Source organism: Eulemur rufifrons, chromosome 4, assembly GCF_041146395.1.
Source record: "Eulemur rufifrons isolate Redbay chromosome 4, OSU_ERuf_1, whole genome shotgun sequence".
In the NCBI taxonomy this organism is placed as follows: domain Eukaryota; kingdom Metazoa; phylum Chordata; class Mammalia; order Primates; family Lemuridae; genus Eulemur; species Eulemur rufifrons.
Window position 1 is genome coordinate 11,851,035 of NC_090986.1, and position 21,917 is coordinate 11,872,951.

The 21,917-nt window shown below is 48.1% G+C and overlaps 1 protein-coding gene across 3 annotated transcripts in view; it reads left to right on the forward strand.

The window, feature by feature from the left end:
- Positions 1–21,917, forward strand: part of CARS2 (cysteinyl-tRNA synthetase 2, mitochondrial) — a 51,294-nt gene that overhangs the window by 20,016 nt on the left and 9,361 nt on the right. For 2 of the 3 annotated variants that reach the window (XM_069467574.1, XM_069467575.1), the window contains exons 7-10: positions 1,918–2,047; positions 6,136–6,269; positions 9,962–10,029; positions 19,876–19,942. In XM_069467574.1, the coding sequence (XP_069323675.1) occupies positions 1,918–2,047; positions 6,136–6,269; positions 9,962–10,029; positions 19,876–19,942 (399 nt within the window). Of the gene's footprint in view, positions 1–1,914; positions 2,048–6,135; positions 6,270–9,961; positions 10,030–19,875; positions 19,943–21,917 lie in introns of all 3 variants that reach the window. The other variant, XM_069467573.1, reaches the window with a different exon arrangement.

Sequence of the window (21,917 nt, forward strand, 5' to 3'; positions counted from 1 at the left end):
AGGTTCCTTCCTCCTCTTTCTGGAGCTGGTTCCCCAGGTCCACGTGTCGGCGCTTCTGGCCACAGTGCCTGCTGCCCTGTCCACTCTCTGCCCTCCCACCAACTCCAGCTTCTTGGCTTTTTGTTTTCGAAGCAATTTCTGAGGGAATAATCCTTCCTTGAGAACAATATCCCCTGAATTTTTGCCCGTTAATGACATTGTGTGCCTTTTTATATGAAAGTCAGTTTGGCTGGGAATAAAATCCTTCGCTACGTTTTCTGTCTTTAAGTCTCTTCAACATACGGTTCCGTTTTCTTCTAGCGTCACGTGTTGTCATTAAAATGTGAAAGGTCTCTAATTTTCCATGCACTATGCATGAGTTGTTCTGTTTGCTTGGGTGCCCAGAGGACTTTTTTCTTTAAAGTCTAGTCATTTTGCCAGTAGTAAAAACATGGCATATCCAGTCTGACCCAGAAAAAGTATCAGTGTCTGCACCAGAAAAGTTCAACATCTTTAAATTCGTCACAGTTTAATAAGATGCCTGCGTCAGTACTCATATGTGAGAAGGGTGTTGGGGGCATTGTGCAAAGGGCTCTGCCTGTCCCGGTCAGACAGGACAGCGGTTTTGAACACAGGTTGCCTGGCCCAGGCAGGCAGCTTCCCCTCGATGGTGGCAGCCACTCTAGCTAAGAGTCTCTGCCTGGTTACCATCGTGTCCCCTGATATGATCTTCCTCCTTCACCTTTCTTCCCTTTCGTGGGGATTTGTCTCTGAGACTATTCAAAGACAGTTTCCACAGACAAGCTCCAAAAGTCCTCTCAGCAAGACTGTCAAAGCCAGGGCTGTGCTGCACGTCCACGCTTTGACCTAGGACACAGGACAGGGAGCTGTGCTCACACCGGGAGACATGGAAATCCAGGTGTGTTTTAGGGAATGGCGATTTTATTTTAGAACCCTGTTCATGTTGTGGTGCATTTCTTCTCATACCAAACTGTCCCACGTGGCCTCTGTCCGGGCCGCCCCTCCCCTGGGCTGGCAGCTGCCCTCCTGTCCGTTTACCTGCTGAATCCCAACCCCGTCCTCCTGACCTCACCCTGCACCAGCCTCTGCAGAGCGGGCTCACGTCCTCCCTGAGTGTCACGCGTGCCCTTTGTCACGCTCTGAGCTGTGTGGCCTTGTGTGTTGCTCACTGGCCTGTACGCAGCGCTTGGCACGGGATGTGCGTCTCGGGGAGGGGCCGAGCTGACTGCACGTGCTCGTTTCCTCACCACATGGACTGTTTGTAAGTGGGGACAGCCAGCCTGGTGACAGCTGCGGGGCTCGGAGCTGGACACCAGCATAGCATTTAATCTAGTACCAAGTTTGTCTGCAGGACTTACTAGAATGGGCGGGAAACCTTGAAAGATCAGGTGTGATGCATCCCGAGCCGAGAGCCCGACAGGGTCCTCGGTTCTCTTCATTCAGGAATGTAAAGAGAGCCCGATCCTGACTTGTTGCATAACCTTGAACACGTCATTTGATCTTTCTCTCCCCGGTTTCCTTTCTGTGAGTGTGACTGATGCTCTGTGGTAATTTCCTCTTCACTCTATTTGATTCTTACCTCTTTGGAAAAAGTTACCCTGAAACTGTTACTGACAAGCCGACAGTAGAAAGAAGAAGGAAGCGTGGGGACACTCAGCCCATCCACCCCCAGAAACGGTGTCACTCTGGGTTGCGGTCCTGACTGGTCTGTTCGGCTGGTGCCTCGTGCTCTGGCACCTCTGGGGTGGAAGTGTTTGCTAGTCCTTCAGGCCACTGTGTGGGGAAAGAGAGAGGTAGATGGATGAGGAGTGTGAGGTCACCTGGGAGAAGGAACAGGCTCTTTGCAATATGCAGTGGCCTTTGTGGGTGTGGCTGTTTGAGGTCCCCTCCCGCTGACGAGCCGTTTATCATTAGCAGGTGATTCTGACAAGCGTCACGCCAGTGATTTCGCGCTGTGGAAGGCAGCCAAACCCAAGGAGGTTTTCTGGGCCTCTCCGTGGGGGCCTGGAAGACCTGGCTGGCACATCGAGTGCTCCGCCATGGCAAGGTAAGGTTCCCACGCTGTCGCGTGTTTGTGTTGATGTTCAGGCCCACGCGGTGCCTGGTTTGGGCAGCAGAGGGTGTGGACAGGAGCAGGTGGAGCCTGGCACTGGTGCCTGCAGGTCGGTTGTCTGGGAAGAGATTCCTCGAGCATGACTCATCGTAGAAGGCAGAGACAACTGAACCCAGGATGCATTTAGCTTTCCCGACATCAGACATCAGCACTTCCTCTTTGTAGTAGAAAAGGCTGTTTTTTATTAGGTCATTAAATATGACATGTCCAATTTTGAATCAAAAGTGTAGTTTATTACATCTCAAACAAGAAGCAGGACAATTAATCAGAGTATGTGCCTAAACTATCGACACAGTTTTGCCATCTTGACAGTAGCTTGTTTATCAGCAGTGAAGAAGCCTGGAGAGCAAGTGGCAATGAAATTATGAAAGGCATTTTCCACAGCTTGTTGAGAACTGAGTATTTTTCCTTGTAAGAAGTGGTCCAAAGCCTGGAAGAAGTGGTAGTTGGTGCAAGGTCTGATGAATATGGTGGATGACAGAGAGTTTCCAAGTCCAGCCTCTGTAGTTTGAGCAGCATTGTTTGTGTGACATGTGGTGGAACATTGTGTTGCATGAGGATTGGACTGTCTCTGTTGACCAACCTTGGCTGCTTAATCGCAAGCATCCTCATCATTTATTTCATCCAGTTGTTTGCAATAGAATCTGCTGTAATCAATTGAATAGGTTTCATGAAGCTGTAGTGAATAATACCAGCACTGGACCACCAAACAGACACTATTAGCTTTTCTTGATGAATATTTAGTTTTTGATTGTGTTTGGCATTTCATCTTTATCCATCCATTGTGTTGAACATTTGCAGTTGTCAAAAGGAATCCATTTTCATCACATGTAACAATATGGTGTAGAAATGGTTCGCTGTTATGTCGTGACAGCCAAGAAAGGCAAGCTTTGAGACATTTCTCTTCTGATACTCATTTAATTCATGCAGAACCCATCTATCCAGCTTCTTTGCCTTGCCAATTTGTTTCAAATGATCCAATATTGTTGGAATAGTAATATCAAACCTCACTGATAATTCACTTGTTAGGGTGAGGTGGATTTGTTTCTACTACAGCTTTCAGCTCATCATTATCCACGTTGGTCTCAGGTCACCCACGTGGCTCATTTTCAAGATTAAAGTCACCAAAATGGAACTTCTCAAACCATCAATGAACTGTGGGTTCATTAGCCACGTCTTTCCCAAACACTTCATTGATATTTCAAGCTGTCTGCATTGCATTGGTTCCATAACGGAACTCATATTTGAAAATAACATGAATTTTTGACTTATCCATGGTTTCACAAAAATCGCTCTAAAAAAAAATTTGAAAGATAATCACAAGCCAAACCATTGCAAGAATGAGGATGTACCTTCACAGTAAAAATAAAACAAGGAGTGTCAGAGTGAAACGTCAGAGATATCAACTGTTAAACTTAGTACTTAAGGAAATTGGATATTTCGTGCTTAAAAATTATTTTCTGTCACATGCTGGCAGCGTCCAGGTACCTTAATCCCTGTCTGTGGTTGGTCCAGGGCGCAGGGCCCAGGAGGGGAGAACCATGAGCTTGCCGGGTGCTGTGACCACTTGGTCATGTCTAATCACAGATCTGTTTTGACCCTGGGGTCCCCTCCAGTGACCTTGAGTTGCCTTCTGTCAGGAAGCTTCTCTTCTCACCAACCACCCGTGACCGCTGTCGCCTGCCCCTCCCTCGGCCCCACAGGTGCTGCTATCCTGAGGCCCCCGCCATGGCCGGTTCCATGTCTGGAAACTTCCTCTCCGTCTTGGCTCCTGCATCGTGACGGAGGCCCTCTGCCTTGTCTCTGACCCCTCCCTAGACACTCCTCACACATTGGCACCCCTCGGTCTGCCTGTGGCCAGGTGCCCCTTGGCGTGGGACGCCCAAAGGCAGCGCTCCACAGTCGTCCTCTGTGCTGCGCACCTGCTCACCAAGCGCAGCGCCCTTGGCTGCGTGGCTGCGTGGTGCTGCGTGGCTGCGTGGTGCTGCGTGGCTGCGTGGTGCTGCGTGGCTGCGTGGTGCTGCGTGGGTGGACAGCGTCCCGTGCGTGAACGCTCCTGCGTTCCCAGTGTTTTGCTATTACAAAGATCCCTATGAATACCCCTGTGTGTGTGTGTTTCCTGTTTGTAGAATTAACTCATAGATCTTAGTATATTTGATGTGTGTCAGTTCTTTGCAGATATTTATTATAATGGGCACATTTTAAAATTAGAAACATAAAGTATGATTAAAGGTGAACATTTCAAGCTACTATTTTAAGATCGATAAATCCAACCATCCTGAAATCGGTCGTTGTATCCAGTGATGTGTGTTTTCTGGCTGGGTGTGAGGGACTGGGGGGAGGATAATGGGATAGTGCTCCCCCATGAGAGACCCTGCGCCATTCACGGCCACCCTAGACTGGTTTAGGTCCAGCCTGAGTGGGCTCACCCCATCCTACCAGGTGGGGGGCCCTCGTCCTCCACAGCCTGCTTATCTGAATTTTGTTTGTCCTTTTTAAGACCTAGAAGGAATTCTCTCTTTTCTGCCAACCCCCCACCCGCCTCCCGCATCCTCCCCTGTAGTGATGCGTGTGTGACTCACCTGGAAATGCTTCAGTAACTCCTGAGACATCAAGCTCTTGTTGGTATGAAGCATGGATCTGAGTCTCCATTTAAAAACAAACAAATGTCCAGCCCCCGGTCACACTGTAACTACTTATGTGTGTTTGTGAATACTTGTTATAATGACAGCAGGCTATAGGATATAAATTGGGTTGTAAAAAGGTATTTATTTCTTAGATTCAAAGAATTTCTCTAAAGCAGGTAGAAAACATTTAGTGAGTTTCAAATGTATTGTTATCATTAAATATTTTATTTTTGTTGAAAGATCTAAAACATGAAAACAGACTATTATTCCTTCTCAGCTTTCTGTTACTTTAAGTTAGGTCTAATGTAGAGATAAGAATCGAGGCTAAAACAGTGACCACTGTGGCTCAGCTTTGTGAAATCCTGACAGTGTCACATCTGTGTCTGCTCTTTGTGAAGAGAACTGCTCGGAGACACAGAGGAGGCCCCCCGGCCCTCCCTGGTCCCTCCCACCCCGCTGCACCCTAGCGTCTGGATTTCAGGGAGTGTGAGTTGCTCTGAAACCATCACTGTGATGTAAAAGTAAGGTGCGGCCGTTGTTTCTGCGGCTTGTTTCTGTAGTGCCGTTCCGCTCAGTCGTGAGACCTGCGTGTGCAGGTCTTCCCTGGTTCCAGGAGCCGGGCCAGGGGGAGCAGGCAAAGACTTCAGCATTGGCACCTTGAAAACTCCTGTTTTCAACCATTTTAAGAAAATCTATGAGTGTCTGCACCTAGCCTGCCTCTGCTGGGGGAGGTTGTGCCTGCCCTGTGCTCAGAGCCCCGCGTCTGTCCGCACTGCCAGCCCTGGTAGGCGGCACTCCTGCCGTGCCACAGGGCCCAGGCCGTCGTCTGTCTTGTGCTCTGCTCCATGGCTGCTCTGGTGACAGACCTTTGAGGGGTCTAGCCCAGCCTCGTTTTCCCCATCAGCCCTGTGCATTTTAGTGTGCAGGTTTGCAGACCATGGGGTTTTTCCAGAATGCATAGCATAGCAGTGTAGCAGAAATGATGACAGGTGAGATGTGTTGCTTTGAATCCCATTACCTTGTTATTCATATGTGACTGTTAAAATAGTTAAATTTTCAAAAGCTAAATGAAAAATGCTCATGATTTTATAGTTCTGTCTCTTGTTAAAATTGGAAAACCACTAAGGTAATTTTTTGTTTTCTTAAAACCATATATTGTATCTGGAGCAAAGAGAACTGAGTTTCTTTACTGGAATGAAAAGCTATGAATTAGGGGTTTTATGATGAAGTAAAAATCAGATTTCAGTTCTCATTTGAATCAGATAAATTATGCAAATTGCTTTAAAATTGAGATCCATTTGTTCAGTGTATAAACAAGGCCGGAAGGATTAAAGATAAGATGAGGTTTCGAGAAATACGGTTGAATAATTCACCACCTTGCACTGTGTCTTGCAGTATGGTGTTTGGAAGTCAACTGGATATCCACTCAGGTGGGATAGATTTAGCATTTCCGCATCACGAAAATGAAATTGCACAGAGTGAGGTCTTTCATCAGTGCAAGCAATGGGGAAATTATTTTCTGCATTCTGGTAAGTAATGACTTTAAATTAATTTGTTCTATTTCAGGTCTGTCAATTCTGTCTTTATTGGTGAAACAGCTACATTTGGAAATACATAGATCAGCTAATAATAGGTCAAGAAACGGATCGATCTCAAATTATTTTTGAATTTTAGTCATTTGCACATGAACTTCTTTAGGCTGGAATAATGAACATGTCTTTTTGGAACTGACTGGAATATGGAAAATGTTTTATGAAGCTGTTCTATATAAGTTTCTTTCAAATAAAAGTATTGAGAAGGAATTTCAGATGGTATGATGTAATAACAGCTATGAAATATGCCATTTTTAAGCTAAAATATTGTCACCAGACATAGCTGTCATTTTCTTTTTTTTTTTTTTTTTTTTTTTTTTTGTTGAGACAGAGTCTCACTTTGTTGCCCAGGCTAGAGTGAGTGCCGTGGCGTCAGCTTAGCTCACAGCAACCTCAAACTCCTGGGCTCAAGCGATCCTACTGCCTCAGCCTCCCGAGTAGCTGGGACTACAGGCATGCGCCACTATGCCAGGCTAATTTTTTCTATATAGATTTTTAGGTGTCCATATAATGTCTTTCTATTTTTAGTAGAGACGGGGTCTCGCTCAGGCTGGTCTCGAACTCCTGACCTTGAGCAATCCACCCGCCTCGGCCTCCCAGAGTGCTAGGATTACAGGCGTGAGCCACCGCGCCCGGCCCATAGCTGTCATTTTCTAATAACATTGCCTTCTGTTTTACTACTCAAAAACCTAACTGATTAACCCCAGACATCTGTCCTCAGAAGTAGATACAATGTTATGAAATAAGCAATACCTTAAGCATGGCAATTTTGGAATTCACTTTGATGCATGGGAAGAGATTCTTATGTCCAAGTTTTGATGGAGGTCACAGGGCCAGAATTAACTGGCTTTATTACCTTTTTGGAATGGGCAGCTCGGGTATTTGGGACAAAGAAAGATAAAAAGTGTTTGATAGTGGTAGGGCTGGGAGATATAAACATCAACATCTAAAATACGGGAAGTTAACGAATACTTTTTTAAATCCTTGAATGAGGAAATGAGTATGTCACAGTAAGGCAACAGTGAGTGCAGAGCTGCTATGGTTTTACAGTCTGCAGTAGGGTTCCCTTGGGCTTCTTCATGACAGTCAGCAGTGAGGCTGCTGGCCCCAGAGTGCACTTCCCAGTGTTCTCTTCACCCCAAGCTCACCCTGGAGGTTGCGCCCCACCACTGCTATGTCTGCCTCTCACGGTGCCCCAGTCCTCTGCAGTGACCAGCTCCTTTCTGTAGTGCCCCCAGGTTGTCCAACAGTAAAGTGGAAACAAAGCTGGCTGGATTGTTGTATAGGGACTTGGGAGCAATTGTCTGGTATAGCACATCACTTCCCTGGGAGGAACTCAATGCGTTGTTCCTGCCAGCCACGTCCCATGCGTGGCGGCTTCCCTGAGCAGAAGGAAGGCCTGATGTTCTCACTCCATCTGCAGCTGGTGATCTCGTGGCAGGGAGATGCTCACTGCCCAGCAATAGAGCATTTAAAACGTCGCTCCCGGGGAGCCTGGTGCTCATTTCCAGAGCCAGGTGCCCACAAGACACTGGAGGCCACGTGGGAGGGAGTCTCTCTTCCTTGGAGAGAAAATGTGCTCAGAGTCCCCCTCGGGGGCCCGAAGCACCACGTCTCAGGAACTCAGGGCATCCTGTACCTCCTGTCAGATTCGGAACAATTCATCGCCCCGTGAACAGTCTGGGAAGTCAGAAATGACCCCTCTGCAGACACTCTGATGTCTGTCGACTGGTTCTGTTCAGTAGGTTGTGTTTGTTAAGAACACTGTGGAATGGCATGTTCAGGGAACCAGCAGGGTGACCTGAGCAATGAACACGCTTCAGCCTCTGTCAGTGAATAAGGGCTGGCGTCTTGTTCACCTTCACATGTGGGAATGGGAGAGGGTTTTTGGTTGCTGCTTTGTTTTATTTTATTTTTGTTTTTGTTTTTTGTTTTTGGGACAGGGTCTCACTCTGTCACCCAGGCTGGAGTGCAGTGGCATCATCCTAGCTCTCCACAACCTCAAACTCCTGGGCTTAAGCGATCCTTTTGCCTCAGCCTCCTGAGTAGCTGGGACTATAGGTGTGAGCCACCAATGCCTGGCTAATTTTTTATTTTTTGTAGAGACAGGGTCTCACTATTGCCCAGGCTGGTCTGGAACACCTGGCCTCAAGCAAGCCTCCCACCTCGGCCTCCCAAAGTGCTGGGATTACAGGTGTGAGCCACCGTGCCCAGCCTTGTTGCTGGTTTTGTTTTTTTTTTTTTTTAATGCCTTTTACCACTTATTAAGACAATAGGAATCTTCTTCATACTGGTTTGACTCTATCCTGGGGAAACAGGAGTGTCTCCTGGCACACAGGACAACTGACACTTTGTGCCACTATAAATGGATGGAAGGAAGGTAGAGCTGAGGAATCAGATGTGGTCTCGTGTGTTCGGCTGCTGTGGCAAAATACCATAAACTGGGTGGCTTATAAACAACATGAATATATTTCTCACCGTTCTGGAGGCTGGGAAGTCCTACACCAGAGCACGGGCAGATTCCTTTCTGGTTCATAGCAGCACCTTCTCACTGCGTCCTCACGTGGTGGAAGGGGCAGGGGAGCTCCCTGGGGTCTCTTTTATAAGGACACTGATCCCAGGCATGCTGGCTATACTCCCATGACCTGATCACCTCCAAAGGCCCCTCCAAATACCATCACCTTGGGGAGTAGGATTCCAACATAGGAATGTGGGAGAACATAAAACATTCAAACAATAGCAAATATGTTTCGTTTTTTAGATATTGTCAGTTTTTTAAAATTATAATCATGCTTGGTGTGTATGACACATTGTATAGAATTACATATTTAAGGTTATATTTCTTTTTGGACACCACATTTTAACCACAGTTGAAGGAAAAATCGGCCTTGGAGCACTGTTATATATATATAATATATATGTGTTATATGTGTCAGAAAAAGAGGAAGAATCTTCTGTTAGAAACAGAAAGAGCTTTCCCTTGGAAATAAGCCTTGTAAGAACACAGTCCAGGCAGAATCCCAGGCTCAGATTTAGGATTCCCTAAATGGGTTTGGTTTTCTTCTGTCTTTCATATACGTTGTGGGGAGGGGGTGCAATACCAAGGTCTCGAAAAGTCCATGAAAACACCCGCAACAGAAATTCTAATCACACTCAGAGACCTGCAGGCTCAACTTTGTTGTTCTGAAGAAGTTATTGCTGAGTGCCTGACTTGGCAAATGAGAGATTTGTCATTCTTCAGGTATTTAGTCAAATTAGTGTCTCTGAATTACAGGAAAGGAAGAAAACATGAAACATTGCTGTCAGCGTCATGGTTGTCCATCTGGTCTCAGTTCTGAGCCAGGGCCGCAGTGTCATCTGCCCCTCTGTGCAGGGCTGCGTCCTCCTGGAGGGCCGAGCGCAGGTGAAGATTTGGGGGCAGCCTTAGATCCGCACATACCTGGCTCTGCACACAGCATAGGATGCAGTTCCCGCCTGTTTCCTGGGGAGCCTCATGCCTGGAGGCTGCCCACGAGGGTCCAGGGTCCCCCAGAAGCAGCAGCTTTGCTTCCCCAATTCTTACCCTCCGGTGGGTTGCAGAATCTTTCTCCTCGCCCAATTCAGAACGAATGCTTTTCTTTTTGTTTCAGGGCATTTGCTCGTGAAAGGCAAAGAAGAAAAAATGTCCAAATCGTTAAAAAACTACATTACTATTAAGGTAATGTGCTTTTTGCATCTTGGAGCTGCAGACAGCTTGCAGAACCTGACCCCAAGGCTTCCGCATTATGTGAGGACCTCACCTTAGCCTCCTGCATTCTTGCGGCTCTCCTTCCAATTGTCCGCCCCCTGCTGTGTCCTGCGTCAGCTCTCCCCGTGGTTTCCCTTTCTCTTTCTGCAGTAGAACATTTGCACCTTCTTCTTCCCTTTTCCCTTTGTCACAGTTTCTCTCTCAAACAAATTCCTGCCAAATTCCTTCCCTCCCCGCACTGACCTCGTCCTACTGGTGTGGTTTTGGGTTTGTTTGTTTGGCTTTTGCAGCTTGCCTTTAGTGGGCCCAGAGCTGCCTGGATTCTTACCCAGCCTGAGAAACGGCAGGAGGTGGTGGTTTCCCATGGAATGTGTGTTTACATATGAGTGGAAAACAAGCAGAACACTTTGTAGAGTTTGGTTGATATCTTCCTTATCTTTGGGCCTGTCTTTAAAGACAAATTGAATTTTAATTGCAAAATAGGTTGACAGGTACTTTCTAGACCTAAATACCAAACCACTGAAAGCTTTTCCCATCTGATCCACCATAAACCGAAAGAAGGCTGCTCCTCTCACAAAGCAGTTTTTACATACTTTTCTTAAATAGAATTTTTCAATTTTATACTAGAAAATTTTTCAAACATATGGAAAAGTTAAAAGAAACATTCATTTACCACTACGTAGATTCAATAATTGTTATTATTTTGCTTTATTTGTTGTCTAGTAGAGAAAAGAAATCTTATTCCTCTACCCATCTTAGATTCTCTGGCTGGAGCCTTGTAAGTTAAACTAGCCAAAGACAGATGAACAGGAGAAAAATAGAAATTTATTCACATGTGCATTGCACATGTATGTATGGGGTCACGCAGCAGTGAGTAACTCCGGCTCATTTGGGCGTACTTCACTTAAGTGCACTTCGCAGATATTGTGGGGGTTTTACAAATTGAACCTTTGCATTAACCCTGCGTCAAGCAAGTCTAAAGATAGCATTTTTCCAACCGCATGTGCTCTTTTTGTGTCTCTGTCACATTTAGGTAATTCTTGCAATATTTCAAACTTTTTCATTGTTGTATCTGTCATTGTGATCTGTGAGTAGCGATCTTTGATGTTACTATTGTAAGGTTTTTTGGATTGGCTGGCGCCAGAGAAAGAAAGATGAGCAGAGTTTAAAGGGATAAGTAAAGAAGCTTTATTGAAGCGCTCTGGGGTGAGGGTAACGGGTCCCAAGAGAGGGGCCCGGGCGAGATTTTTAGGTCCTGGGAGAGAGAGAGAGAGGCACACCCAAAAAGTCACATCGCCCAGAAGTCTGAGTGGGTTTATGTATGTTTTTAGGGCTGGGGGATGGGGGTTTCTTCGGCGGGAAGATTTCGGCACGAAGACTGAGGAATTTCTTTGTTGCAGTTTTAGGGCGGGTATTGAGAAATAGGAGGGGCCGGTGGTATGTGTGGACTCCAGGAACCGAGACCCTTATCAGGGTAACCATCCAGGTGTGGTCGTCCTTTAACTTAGCTGGGCCTTGCAGGCATTGTCCTTGGCAGGTCTGGTGGGCTTCTTCTTTTTCCATTAGGGAGGGGAGGGGTGCCCACCACCAGCCTTACAATTATCGTAACTGTCTTGTGGAACCGTGAACCATGCCCATGCAAGACGGTGAACTTAATGTTGTATGTGTTCTCACTGCTGCACCAACTGGCCGTTCCCCAGTCTCCCTCCCTCTCCGTGGCCTCCCTGTTACCCTCAGACACAACAGCATTGAAATTAGGCCAGTTAATAACTCTACAAATGGCTTCTAAGTGTTCAAGTAAAAGAAAGAGTGAGTGTCTCTCACTTTAAGTCAAAAGCTAGAAATGATTAAGCTTAGTGAGGAAAGCACGTTGAAAGCCAAGGTAGTTTGAAATCTAGGCCCCTTGCACCAAATAGTTAGCCAAGTTGTGAATGCACAGAAAAGTTCTTGAAGGAGATTAAAAGTGCTACCCCCAGTGAACACATGAATGACTGGAAAACCTTATTGCTGATACGGAGAAAATTTGAGTGGTCTGGATAGATCAGTCTGGCCACAACATTCCCTTAAGTGAAAGCCTAATCCAGAGCAAGGACCTTAACTTTCTTCAGTACTATGAAGGCAGAGAGAAGTGAGGAAGCTGCAGAAGAAAAGTTAGAAGCCAGCAGAGGTTGGTTCATGAGGTTTAAGAAAAGAAGCTGTCTCCAATACAAAAGCGCAAGGTAAAGCAGCAAGTGCTGATGTAGAAGCTGCAGCAAGTGATGCAGAAGATCATTGATGAAGGTGCCTACACTAAGCAACAGGTCTTCAAAGCAGACGAACTAACCTTCTGTTGGATGAAGATTGCCATATAGGACTTTTACAGCAAGAGAGGAAAAGTAAATGCCTGGCTTCGAAGGATGGACTGACTCTTTTGTTAGGAGCTGGCGACTTTAAGTTGAAGCAGTGCTCATTTACCATTCCAAAAATTCTAGGGCCCTTAAGAGTTATCCTAAATCTACTCTGCCTGTTGTTCTGTAAATGGAACAACAAAGCCTGGATAACAGCACATCTGTTTTTTACATAGTTTACTACATATTTTAAGGCTACTGTTGAGACCTGCTCAGAAAAAAAGATTCCTTTCAAAATATTGCTGCTCATTGACAATGCACCTGGTCACCCAAGAGCTCTGATGGAAATGTACAAGGAGACTAATTCTGTTGTCATGCCTGCCAACACATCATTCTGCAGCCCATGGATCAAGGAGTCATTTCCACTTTCAAGTCCTATTATTTAAGAAATACTTTGAGGGTGGGCTTGGTGACTCATGCCTGTAATCCTAGCACTTTGGAAGGCCAAGGTGGGAGGATCACTTGAGCCAAGGAGTTCAAGACCAGCCTGGAAACTTTCAGCAGTAACACCTCATAGGTGATGCTGTGGACTTACACCATGTTCCTCTGGGGCCAGGTCATGTTGTCCCATGATTCATGATGGTAAGTTTGACCTTTGTTTGAGGGATGACCACTAGATCCCTCTTGTAGTTTTATGTCCTTCTCGTGATAGTAAGACTCTAAGAGGTGGCCTGCCACGTGATAGCTTGTTCCCAGCAACCGCCTGACTCCCTGTGGTTTTAGAGGTTTCACCTTCATCATGGATTTCATTGGTTGTTGCAAAGTTGTGGTTATCCCATCCTCTTACTTTTTTGACATTTATTGGCATTATTCTTTAAAGCAAAGGGTTTTGTCCCTGTCTCTTAGTGTCATTACAGAGTGAAGGATTTATATTTATTCAGTGTACTATCATTCAGTCATTATCTTTTTGGTGTTGAAATCATCCAGGATTTAGACAGGGAGGGCTCTTCTGACTGGCTGCTGTGTCCCGTGGACGTGGCTCTCTCAGTCTCTCAGTCTCTCAGTCTCTTCCTGGCTCTGCTCACCTTTCACTTTCCTACCCTCACCTGCCGCGTCTCCAGGGAGCCTCACTGCCTTTGAGGGGAAATGGGATTCTGAAGCCAAGATTCCGGCACTCAGTATGTTGATTGCTACTGGAGTGATGTTATTTCTAGGCCTCTTCAGGGGACAGAGCTGAGGAGAGGAAGACAAACATAAACATACAAAACAGATATTTTATGTGAGTATGTTTGTGGCTGTGCGCCCATCACTACCGAGAACATTGTCATCACCCCAAAAAGCAGTGCCACACCCATCAGCAGTCACTTCTCCTTCGCCTTTCCTTCCGGCCCCTGACACCACTCATCTTTCTGTTTCTACAGATTTGCCTGTTCTGGATTTGTATTTCTGTTTCTTAGACTGTATCCCACTAAGGTGGTATGGTCGGTAAGAGTGTAACGATTTCTCTGGGTGGTTTTGTTTCCCCTTCATCACATGGGAGGCTCACTTGTTCAGTTTGTTTCTGATCTGACAGTATCTCTTCTCTCTTTCAGTTGACTTTTATTTTTCAAATATGTAAAACGTTTGCAGGGTTCGGTGTCAGCACTCTAAAGAGAAGCCTGGAGAAGGCTGGCCCGCACCCTTGCCCGCACCTCCCCTGCGCCCATCCTTGTCGGTAACTGTGTGTTTTACTGGTTTCTGGGTTATACTTCCAGGGGAGTGTAACACAAAATAAGCCAGTATGTGTATTATAACTCCTTATTATAACTCCTTAAGCACTCCTTGTGCTTTCTGATCATGAGGGGGCATAATGTGTAGACTGCCTTGAATTATTGCCATTATTCAAGTAATATTTTAATCTGACTATAGAAGTAATGTATTTTATTGTGGAAAATTTGAGAAACACAGACAAGACAAAGAAGTACGTGATAGAAAAATTCAAAGTTACAAAATGTGGAAAGAGCATTTCCTGCCCAGTCACATCCCTGTTGCCAGCTCCTTAAGGGGGTGTGTGTGTGTATTTCTCTCTTCTCTATGAACGTATTTCAGACTTTTTTCTTTGCACACAATGGTAGCATTGTTTTGTATATGCTTTACTCACTTAATGAATCTTTTGGATTAGTCTGTTTTTTACCATATGGCGTTTCATTCCAAGCTAAGTAGTCCATTGTGTGGGCGTACCTTGATTAATTTAAACAATCTATTAATGGCCATTTAAATTATGTCAAGTTTTCTTTTTTTTTCTTTTTTTTTTTGAGACAGAGTCTCACTCTGTTGCCCGGGCTAGAGTGAGTGCCATGGCGTCAGTCTAGCTTACAGCAACCTCAAACTCCTGGGCTTAAGCGATCCTACTGCCTTAGCCTCCCGAGTAGCTGGGACTACAGGCATGCGCCACCATGCCCGGCTAACTTTTTGTATATATATATATTTTAGTTGTCCATATAATTTCTTTCTATTTTTAGTAGAGACGGGGTCTCACCCTTGCTCAGGCTGGTCTCGAACTCCTGACCTCGAGCGATCCACCCGCCTCGGCCTCCCAGAGTGCTAGGATTACAGGCGTGAGCCACCGCGCCCGGCCAATGTCAAGTTTTCTACTAGGATACGTGCATTTTAAATTTTCATAGATATTGCCAAGTCCGCATTATTTTTAATGACCACTTCGTGGCTGGTGGTAATGATTGATTTCCCTGTTGTTGGACTTGTATATGAGACTTGTATTCTGTAGTCCACAATGCTGTGATGAATGTCTTTAGGCTAAATCTCTAGCGATTAGTAACTTAGGTAAATGCCGTGAGGTAGAACTGTACATCAGTGGATGTATGCAATTCAAGGTGATTTGGATATAGCCTCTGGGAATTGAGCAGTAAGTATCACTTACATTCCCACTGGCAGTAGGTGAAAATGTCCATTTCCCAGGTCTCTTCCAGCATCAAATTAGAAGTGTAATCAGGTTAATGTTTTTCTTGTTAATTAGGTGAAGAATGGCAACTAGATTTTAAATTTCCGTTTCTTTGTTTATTAGCTATGTTGAATTCACCTACGTGTATCTATTGGCTAGTTTTATTTTGTGTTCTTGGCTAGACTGCAGGTACCCTTGGCCCATAGATCTTTGGGGATGTTAAGCTGTTGGCCCACATTCAATTTCCTGGTTTTCCCACCAGTCCTCATCGTTTTGGAGAGCGCTGAAGGTTTCATAATGGTCTGCATGAAAACTCCTAATTCCTTCTACTTAAGGGAGGCTAGAGTGAGTCAGTGTGGAAAGATCACAACCTCTGGAGCTTAGGTGAGGGTTCGAAGCCTGATCACTAGTTGCCGCACCTCTCCGAGCATGTGAGGACGTGGCCCAGAAGAGAGGCTCCTGGAGCCTGCCCCTGCCCGGGGCTCCGGGGGTGGGTCCCAGTGTCAGAGGGAGCAGCGACCACTGGCCTGTCCACTCTGCTGGCTCCCTGCGAGCATGCACCTGTCACCTGTGAGCTCACGGCGCCTCAGAGCTCTTGCTCTCATCACCACCTGGTGCCTGCCGGGGAGCGGTCCTCTGGCCAGAGTGCCCAGGAGATCGCTTACCTCCCTGAGACACTTCCAGCACAAACTTACACCAGCATCGTCACATTTCACCTCTCAGGTAGCTGTGGCCAAGTTGTAGGGTGGAACCAGAGTAGGACGGAAACTTAGTGATACTAGAGCAGGAACACATTAAAAAATTAATGTCCATGAACACCCACGGTATTTGGGACCCTTTCACATCAGTACCAGAATATTATAAAATGAAGAAGTTATGTTTCCCCCTCTTTGTATATTATTATTAGGGAACAGTCCACAGGAACTGAATGCTATAGAGGGATTAGATTCCAGATTTGAACTGCTACGATACCTAACTCTATGGCAGTGCCTTTCCTGTCTCCCCGTCCCCCCATAGTGGGGCACATAAGCACCCTTTAGTGTTGCTGGGGTTTCAGAGAACTATTACGTTAGATGTGTGAACACAGTGAGGCTAATAAGAACCCTTTAAAATAAAGCCACCTAGAATCTTTTTCTCCAATTCTGAAAGGAAGAGAGATTTCTTTCAGAAAAACGAGAGAACTTCATCAGAGATAAAATATACTTAATATTACAGTTTTAAAATTGTGTAATGAAGTGCAACAAACATGAGCAGAAAGTCAGCAGAGTGGGAAATGGTACCTAATTCAGAGGAAGTACAAACACCCAGAGAGGGGATGTGCGGTGTTGGTTTCTGTTGGATGGGCGAGCTCCAGGCCGTGGGAGAGGAACTGTAGACAGCAGGTCACCGACGGGATGAGAGCTTCTGCTTCTGTGGAAAACAACTCGCTATCTGGCAACAATTTATACAAAGCAAAACAACAGTTTAAAAGTACAACTCACATAATGGCAGGGCAGGTGGGGAATAGGTCTGCCAATACATTCTTTCCCTGGGCAAAGAGAAATGAACTGCAGCATAAAGCAACATGTAACAAGCTGTACAGCAGTTTATACTCTATGCCTTGGAGAATGAGTAACAAGGAAATAATTCAAAAGTAAAGGCGAAAGTGGGAAGAAGGGCAGCAAGGACCTCTGCGTGCCAGGTAGAGCCACCCGCGCACGGTCCCTTCTCAGCTGTGCTGCCTGTTCACCCAGCGGACCAGAGCCCGCCGGGACCCGGTATAGCAAGACAGTTGCTGCTGGAAGACACAGCTTGTGCACTTGGAGGAGCACTGTTCAAGACAGCTAGAACTGGGAGGACTCAAGTACCACAGAGGGGAAATACCTGCAAACCAAGACATAGGGACTCAGTCATGGAGACAAACCAGAATGGAGGCTGAGTGCTGCCTGTGATGTTCAGTGGTTTGGTTTTCAGTTCTCTAAGCTTCGTTTTTTTTTGTCACCACAATAGGACAGATAATAATTACGGTCTGTCACATGTGTGAGCATTTTGTAAATGATAGAGCCTTATGTAACAATGTCAGCTGCTCACCTGGTGGTTCTGTCTGTGGCGCACTGACTTGGGGCTCTGCCCTGCGTGCACAGCAGCATGTAGTTCCACGCCGGTGCGTGGAGATTGGAGGAGGAAGCACTTTGCGTTGAAGGCGGCAGGGCCTGGCTGCCTGTGTGTTAACGGGAACGGCAGCACTTGGCACGAGTGAGGGAATTCAGGGGAAATGGTATTCCTTTTTTCACGATTTGGAAAGGAGGACACAGGAAATGCACAGATTTAAACTGAAATTTCAACGTTATTACTGATGAAGGTCAGATTGGACAGGGGTTCTCTCTCTCTCTCTCTCTCTCTCTCACACACACACACACACACACACAAACACACACACTTTTTCCCCTTTCCCTGGACCCCTCTGGCAGCCTGGTGAAGTTTGTGGACCTCCCTTATGATTTAATGTTTTTAAATACATAAGATGAAATACATAGGATTACAGAGGACGGTGATGGCATTGGGTTAGAGGAACGTGTGCTCTCCCTTACTGAACACAACCTGCTGCAGGTCTGGTTGAATAATTAGCAGGCGTAGGCGGTACTTGCAGTATGAACGCATCTCCGACTGCTGTGGCAACAGAGCACCAGGCTGTGGTCATCCTGTGGTTTGTTGCTCACGATTGATCATTGAAGGGAACGCCACATCTCAGTGACAGGTTAGGGGGTATAAGTGTGTAACGATTTAACCATCTAAATTCATACACCTCCTCTCCCCTCTCTCCTCCGGAAGTCTCTCCTTGGGCCCCTCGGAGGTCCGTGGACCCAGGTTGAGAACCTGGATTAGGGGATTGGCCCAGCAGCTTCCTAATTAATGCCACCCCTGAGCAAGAATGACCTCCCCCTCCACACACACTGTGACAGGCACAGGCAGACAAGGGGGTGGAATGAGGGCCGGAGGTGGAGTGTCCACCTGGTGGGAGGCAGTCCAGGCCCCTCCGTTCTCTGGAGCAGGTAAGCAGTCTCCTTCCTGCTCCCGGGCAGGAGAGGGGAGGCTGCCCTGGTTCTGCTCGGGAGGCCTTGCTGCAGCCCTGGGACAGGGACAGCCCCTTCTGCCCCAGGACGCTCCTCAGTTTTGTTCACTGCTCTTAGTAAGGTTGTTGAGCAGTATAGCCACAGAGCAGCATTTTATGTAGAGCACATGTGTCCTGATGCGGTATTTTGAGCCAGCCGCCGGGCCTGAGCCGCCAGACTGTTTCCTGCTCACCCTCCTTGAATGTGTCTTGTGCCAGCGGCCTGTCACCTGTTATGGGACAAGCGTGGTGAGGACGAGGGGTGTCTGGGCCCCAGGGTGGGGTGCAGACCCTGGCTTAGCGGCAGCCTGGTGCTGTGTGCTCACGTCACCACACATCAGCCCAGGGATGAGAGGAACCAGGCTTGTCCCAGGGGACGGGGTCGCTGCTCTGCTGTGAGGGCCTCGGCCGCGTCCCAGGCAGCGGAGAGGCGTCGGGGAGAGGTAGCCAGTCGTGGCTGCCTTCTGCGGCGCTGGCCAGAGAGAAAGAGAAGGCTTTCATCGGGCCAGCGCTGTGTGCTGCCTGTGGAGGTGACCTGCCACTCACAGCCCTGTCCTCTGAGCACATCTGCCCAGGGCAGGGGGTCGAAGCGGGGCTCTCGCTTTCTTTCCTGGGGCCGCCTTTGGAGCCCTGAGTGAGGCGGAGCCCTTTTCTCCTTCCCCCACCAAGTTTCTTCTCCTTAAAGTAACCGTCAGGACCGGCACTGTCTGCAGGAAGGTTTTGTTGCGTGCTGTGCGGGTTCAAGTGCGCTCTGGAGTTTTTCTGTGCTGTGCTCCCAAATGTAGAAATTTCCACTTCTTTGTGAACAGATGTTTTATAAATTGTCCATAGGACGATACTGGTTGGTTGGGTTATCAGTTTTCCTAATGTTTAATCGGAGGCAGGAGACATACCTGGTGCGTACATTGACCTCATTGTTTGCGAGAACTGTGCTGCCACGTGGGGTGGGCAGGGCTTTGCGTCTTGGTCCCGGGCTGACCGGGCTCAGAGGTCAGCAGGGCTAACCATGGTTTTCTCCTGCACGGTCTCCCCCCCGAGCAGTGTCTCCCGCCACCTCCCGGGTCCCCTCCGCACCAGGCACGGTCTGAGTGGTGGGCTGGCCACCTGGAGGCATCTGGCTGTGTCCCTGTCTTCCATCTGTGCCGGGCATGAAAGTCCCCAAGGCTGACAACAGAACAGGCTTCTCTTGGGCCTGCTCAGAGCAGGAATTTCAGGCCTTCTCCTCTTGCCGTTTCTGCCCAATGCTGAGCTTGAACATAGACAATTCAGTGGGGAAATTGCCAGGAGAAAGAGTGGTAACTGTGAGAGTTTGAAGACAAAATAAGCCTTTTCCTTAAAATTCCCTGACTTCTTGATATGTACAGATTAGCTCACATAACTGTAGCAAAGAAGGTAATCTCTGAATGATACAAAATGTAGGAAAAAAGCATTATAACTGTGCTTATTTCTCCCTTTATTAGGACTTTCTGAAGACGTTTTCCCCCGATGTCTTCCGGCTCTTCTGCATGCAGAGCAGCTACAGGTCAGGTGAGCCAGAGAGCGTCACCCTCTGGGTCTGATGACCACAGTGTTCACTCGTTTACAGCCTGGGAACGAATCATTCCAGCAATGTTCGGGGATAGCAAGGTACGGGCCACAGAATAAATGTGACGCCGTGAGCGTGGATTCTGCAGGGAGTCCAGAGGGAGCTCAGCCAGGAGGTCCGGAGCTCGTCTCCTAGAGGACGTGGTTTCCGCATCAGGCTGAGTCCTGTCCAGCGCTCCCTCCTGGTGGGGTCTGACAAGCCGTTGGCCCTGCAGCATCTTGGCATCTGCGTTGTGAACTATGAGATGACACCGGTCAACCTCCCACGGCACCTGAAACACAGGAGCCCTCTAGTGTGGGGCCACCCCATCTGTCCACCCAGAGGCACCCCCTGCTCCTGTGGTGTGCAGGGGACAGGGCCCTGGAGGAGTGACGCTGGTCGCTACAGTGCTGCCTGCTGCCCTGGGGCTGGACTCCTGGGGAACCGTCATGTCCCTGGGGGCCAGCGAGGTAGGGGACAGCAGGCACGACCCTGTCTGGCTAGAACACCTGATTGGCAATAGGGCTTCCAGGGTCTGACTAGCTCTGTTGGAGGAGCAGCAGGGCCTGTGTGCCCTGGGGACGGGCTGGGCAGTGAGAGGCGCAGCTTGGGCCCTCAGGTGCTGTCCAGCCCCACACCTGTGCCAGGAAGGCAGTGGCCAGGGCTGGGGGGACCCGCAGTGGCACCTCTGTCGATGGGAGCTGCACCCTTTACAGTGGGGGCGGCCGGCTTCCTCTCACTCTCACTGAAGTGTAAAAACTGGGTTGATCGTAAGGAAACGGTGGAGCTGTCCTTCTAGTCAGTCCTTGAGTTGGGTGGTGGCACACCAGCAGCTGGGCTAGGCAGTCTGAGTGCCCCACGGGGGGTCCCGTGCAGGACCACCCCTTCCCGCCAGGCTGCCCCTTGGCACTGCCCTCTGCACTCACGCCAAGCGTGGCAGCAGCTTCTCCTGGGCCCTCCGTCCACACAGCACCTGTTGAGCCTCCCGTCCCAGCTGGGGCTGTGTGCCCTACTGAGGTCAGCAGCATCCGAGTGCTGTCCCTCTGGCCTCCTTGTGCCCCACTGCTCCACTGATGCCTCTGTCCATGTCCTGTGCTGCCGTCAGACCAACTCCCTCACTCCCCAGGTCGTGTCCGTAGTGCATGAAAAGATGGGGTGGGGTTGTGCGTTGGGGCACAGTCTATTCTCAGCTCACCTGTGGGGCAAATCTGCCCCAACAACGTACCATATGTCTCTCACAGAGCTCTCGGCCGTTTGGGTGGGACCCTGGGGCCAGGTCCATCCCACTGTCCCCTTGGGGTCCTTTCCCAGGAGGCCCCTCTCCCCTTCCTGTGCAGAGTCTCACCCGGCCATCGGCCAAGCACAAGCTCCCCTGCTCCAGCTGAGGCACCCAGATGTCTGCACAATTTGGCTACCTGCATGGTCACACAATTAACACAGATGCACACACATGCAAACATGCTAACAGTGACACGCACATGCCACACACAATAAGCAGATGCACACACACAAGCATACTCACCATGACACACGGATGCCACACTCACAATGAACAAGCAGATGCACACAAATATGCTCACAATGGTACACAGATGCCACACACAATTAACATGCAGATGCCACACACACAACATGCAGATGTGCACACACGAATGCACTCATAGTTGACGCACAGCCATGCACACACTGAGACACACAATTTCTGTTCTCTGAATTACTTTAGCGCTTAGTCATTTGCCATTTGGTGTTTCCTGCCTGGTCTTGCTGGGACACTTAGGGTGAGCAGGTCGTGACCTCCCCAGCTGTGGCAGGCTTTGGGGCAGGGATTGTGCCTCTCACTTCCTCTCTCGCACTGAGCACCCGCAGCCTGCACGGCAGCTCCCTTCACGTATGTGCTGACTGGTTACCGTTTCTTGGTCTGTGGGATGCTTATCAAGA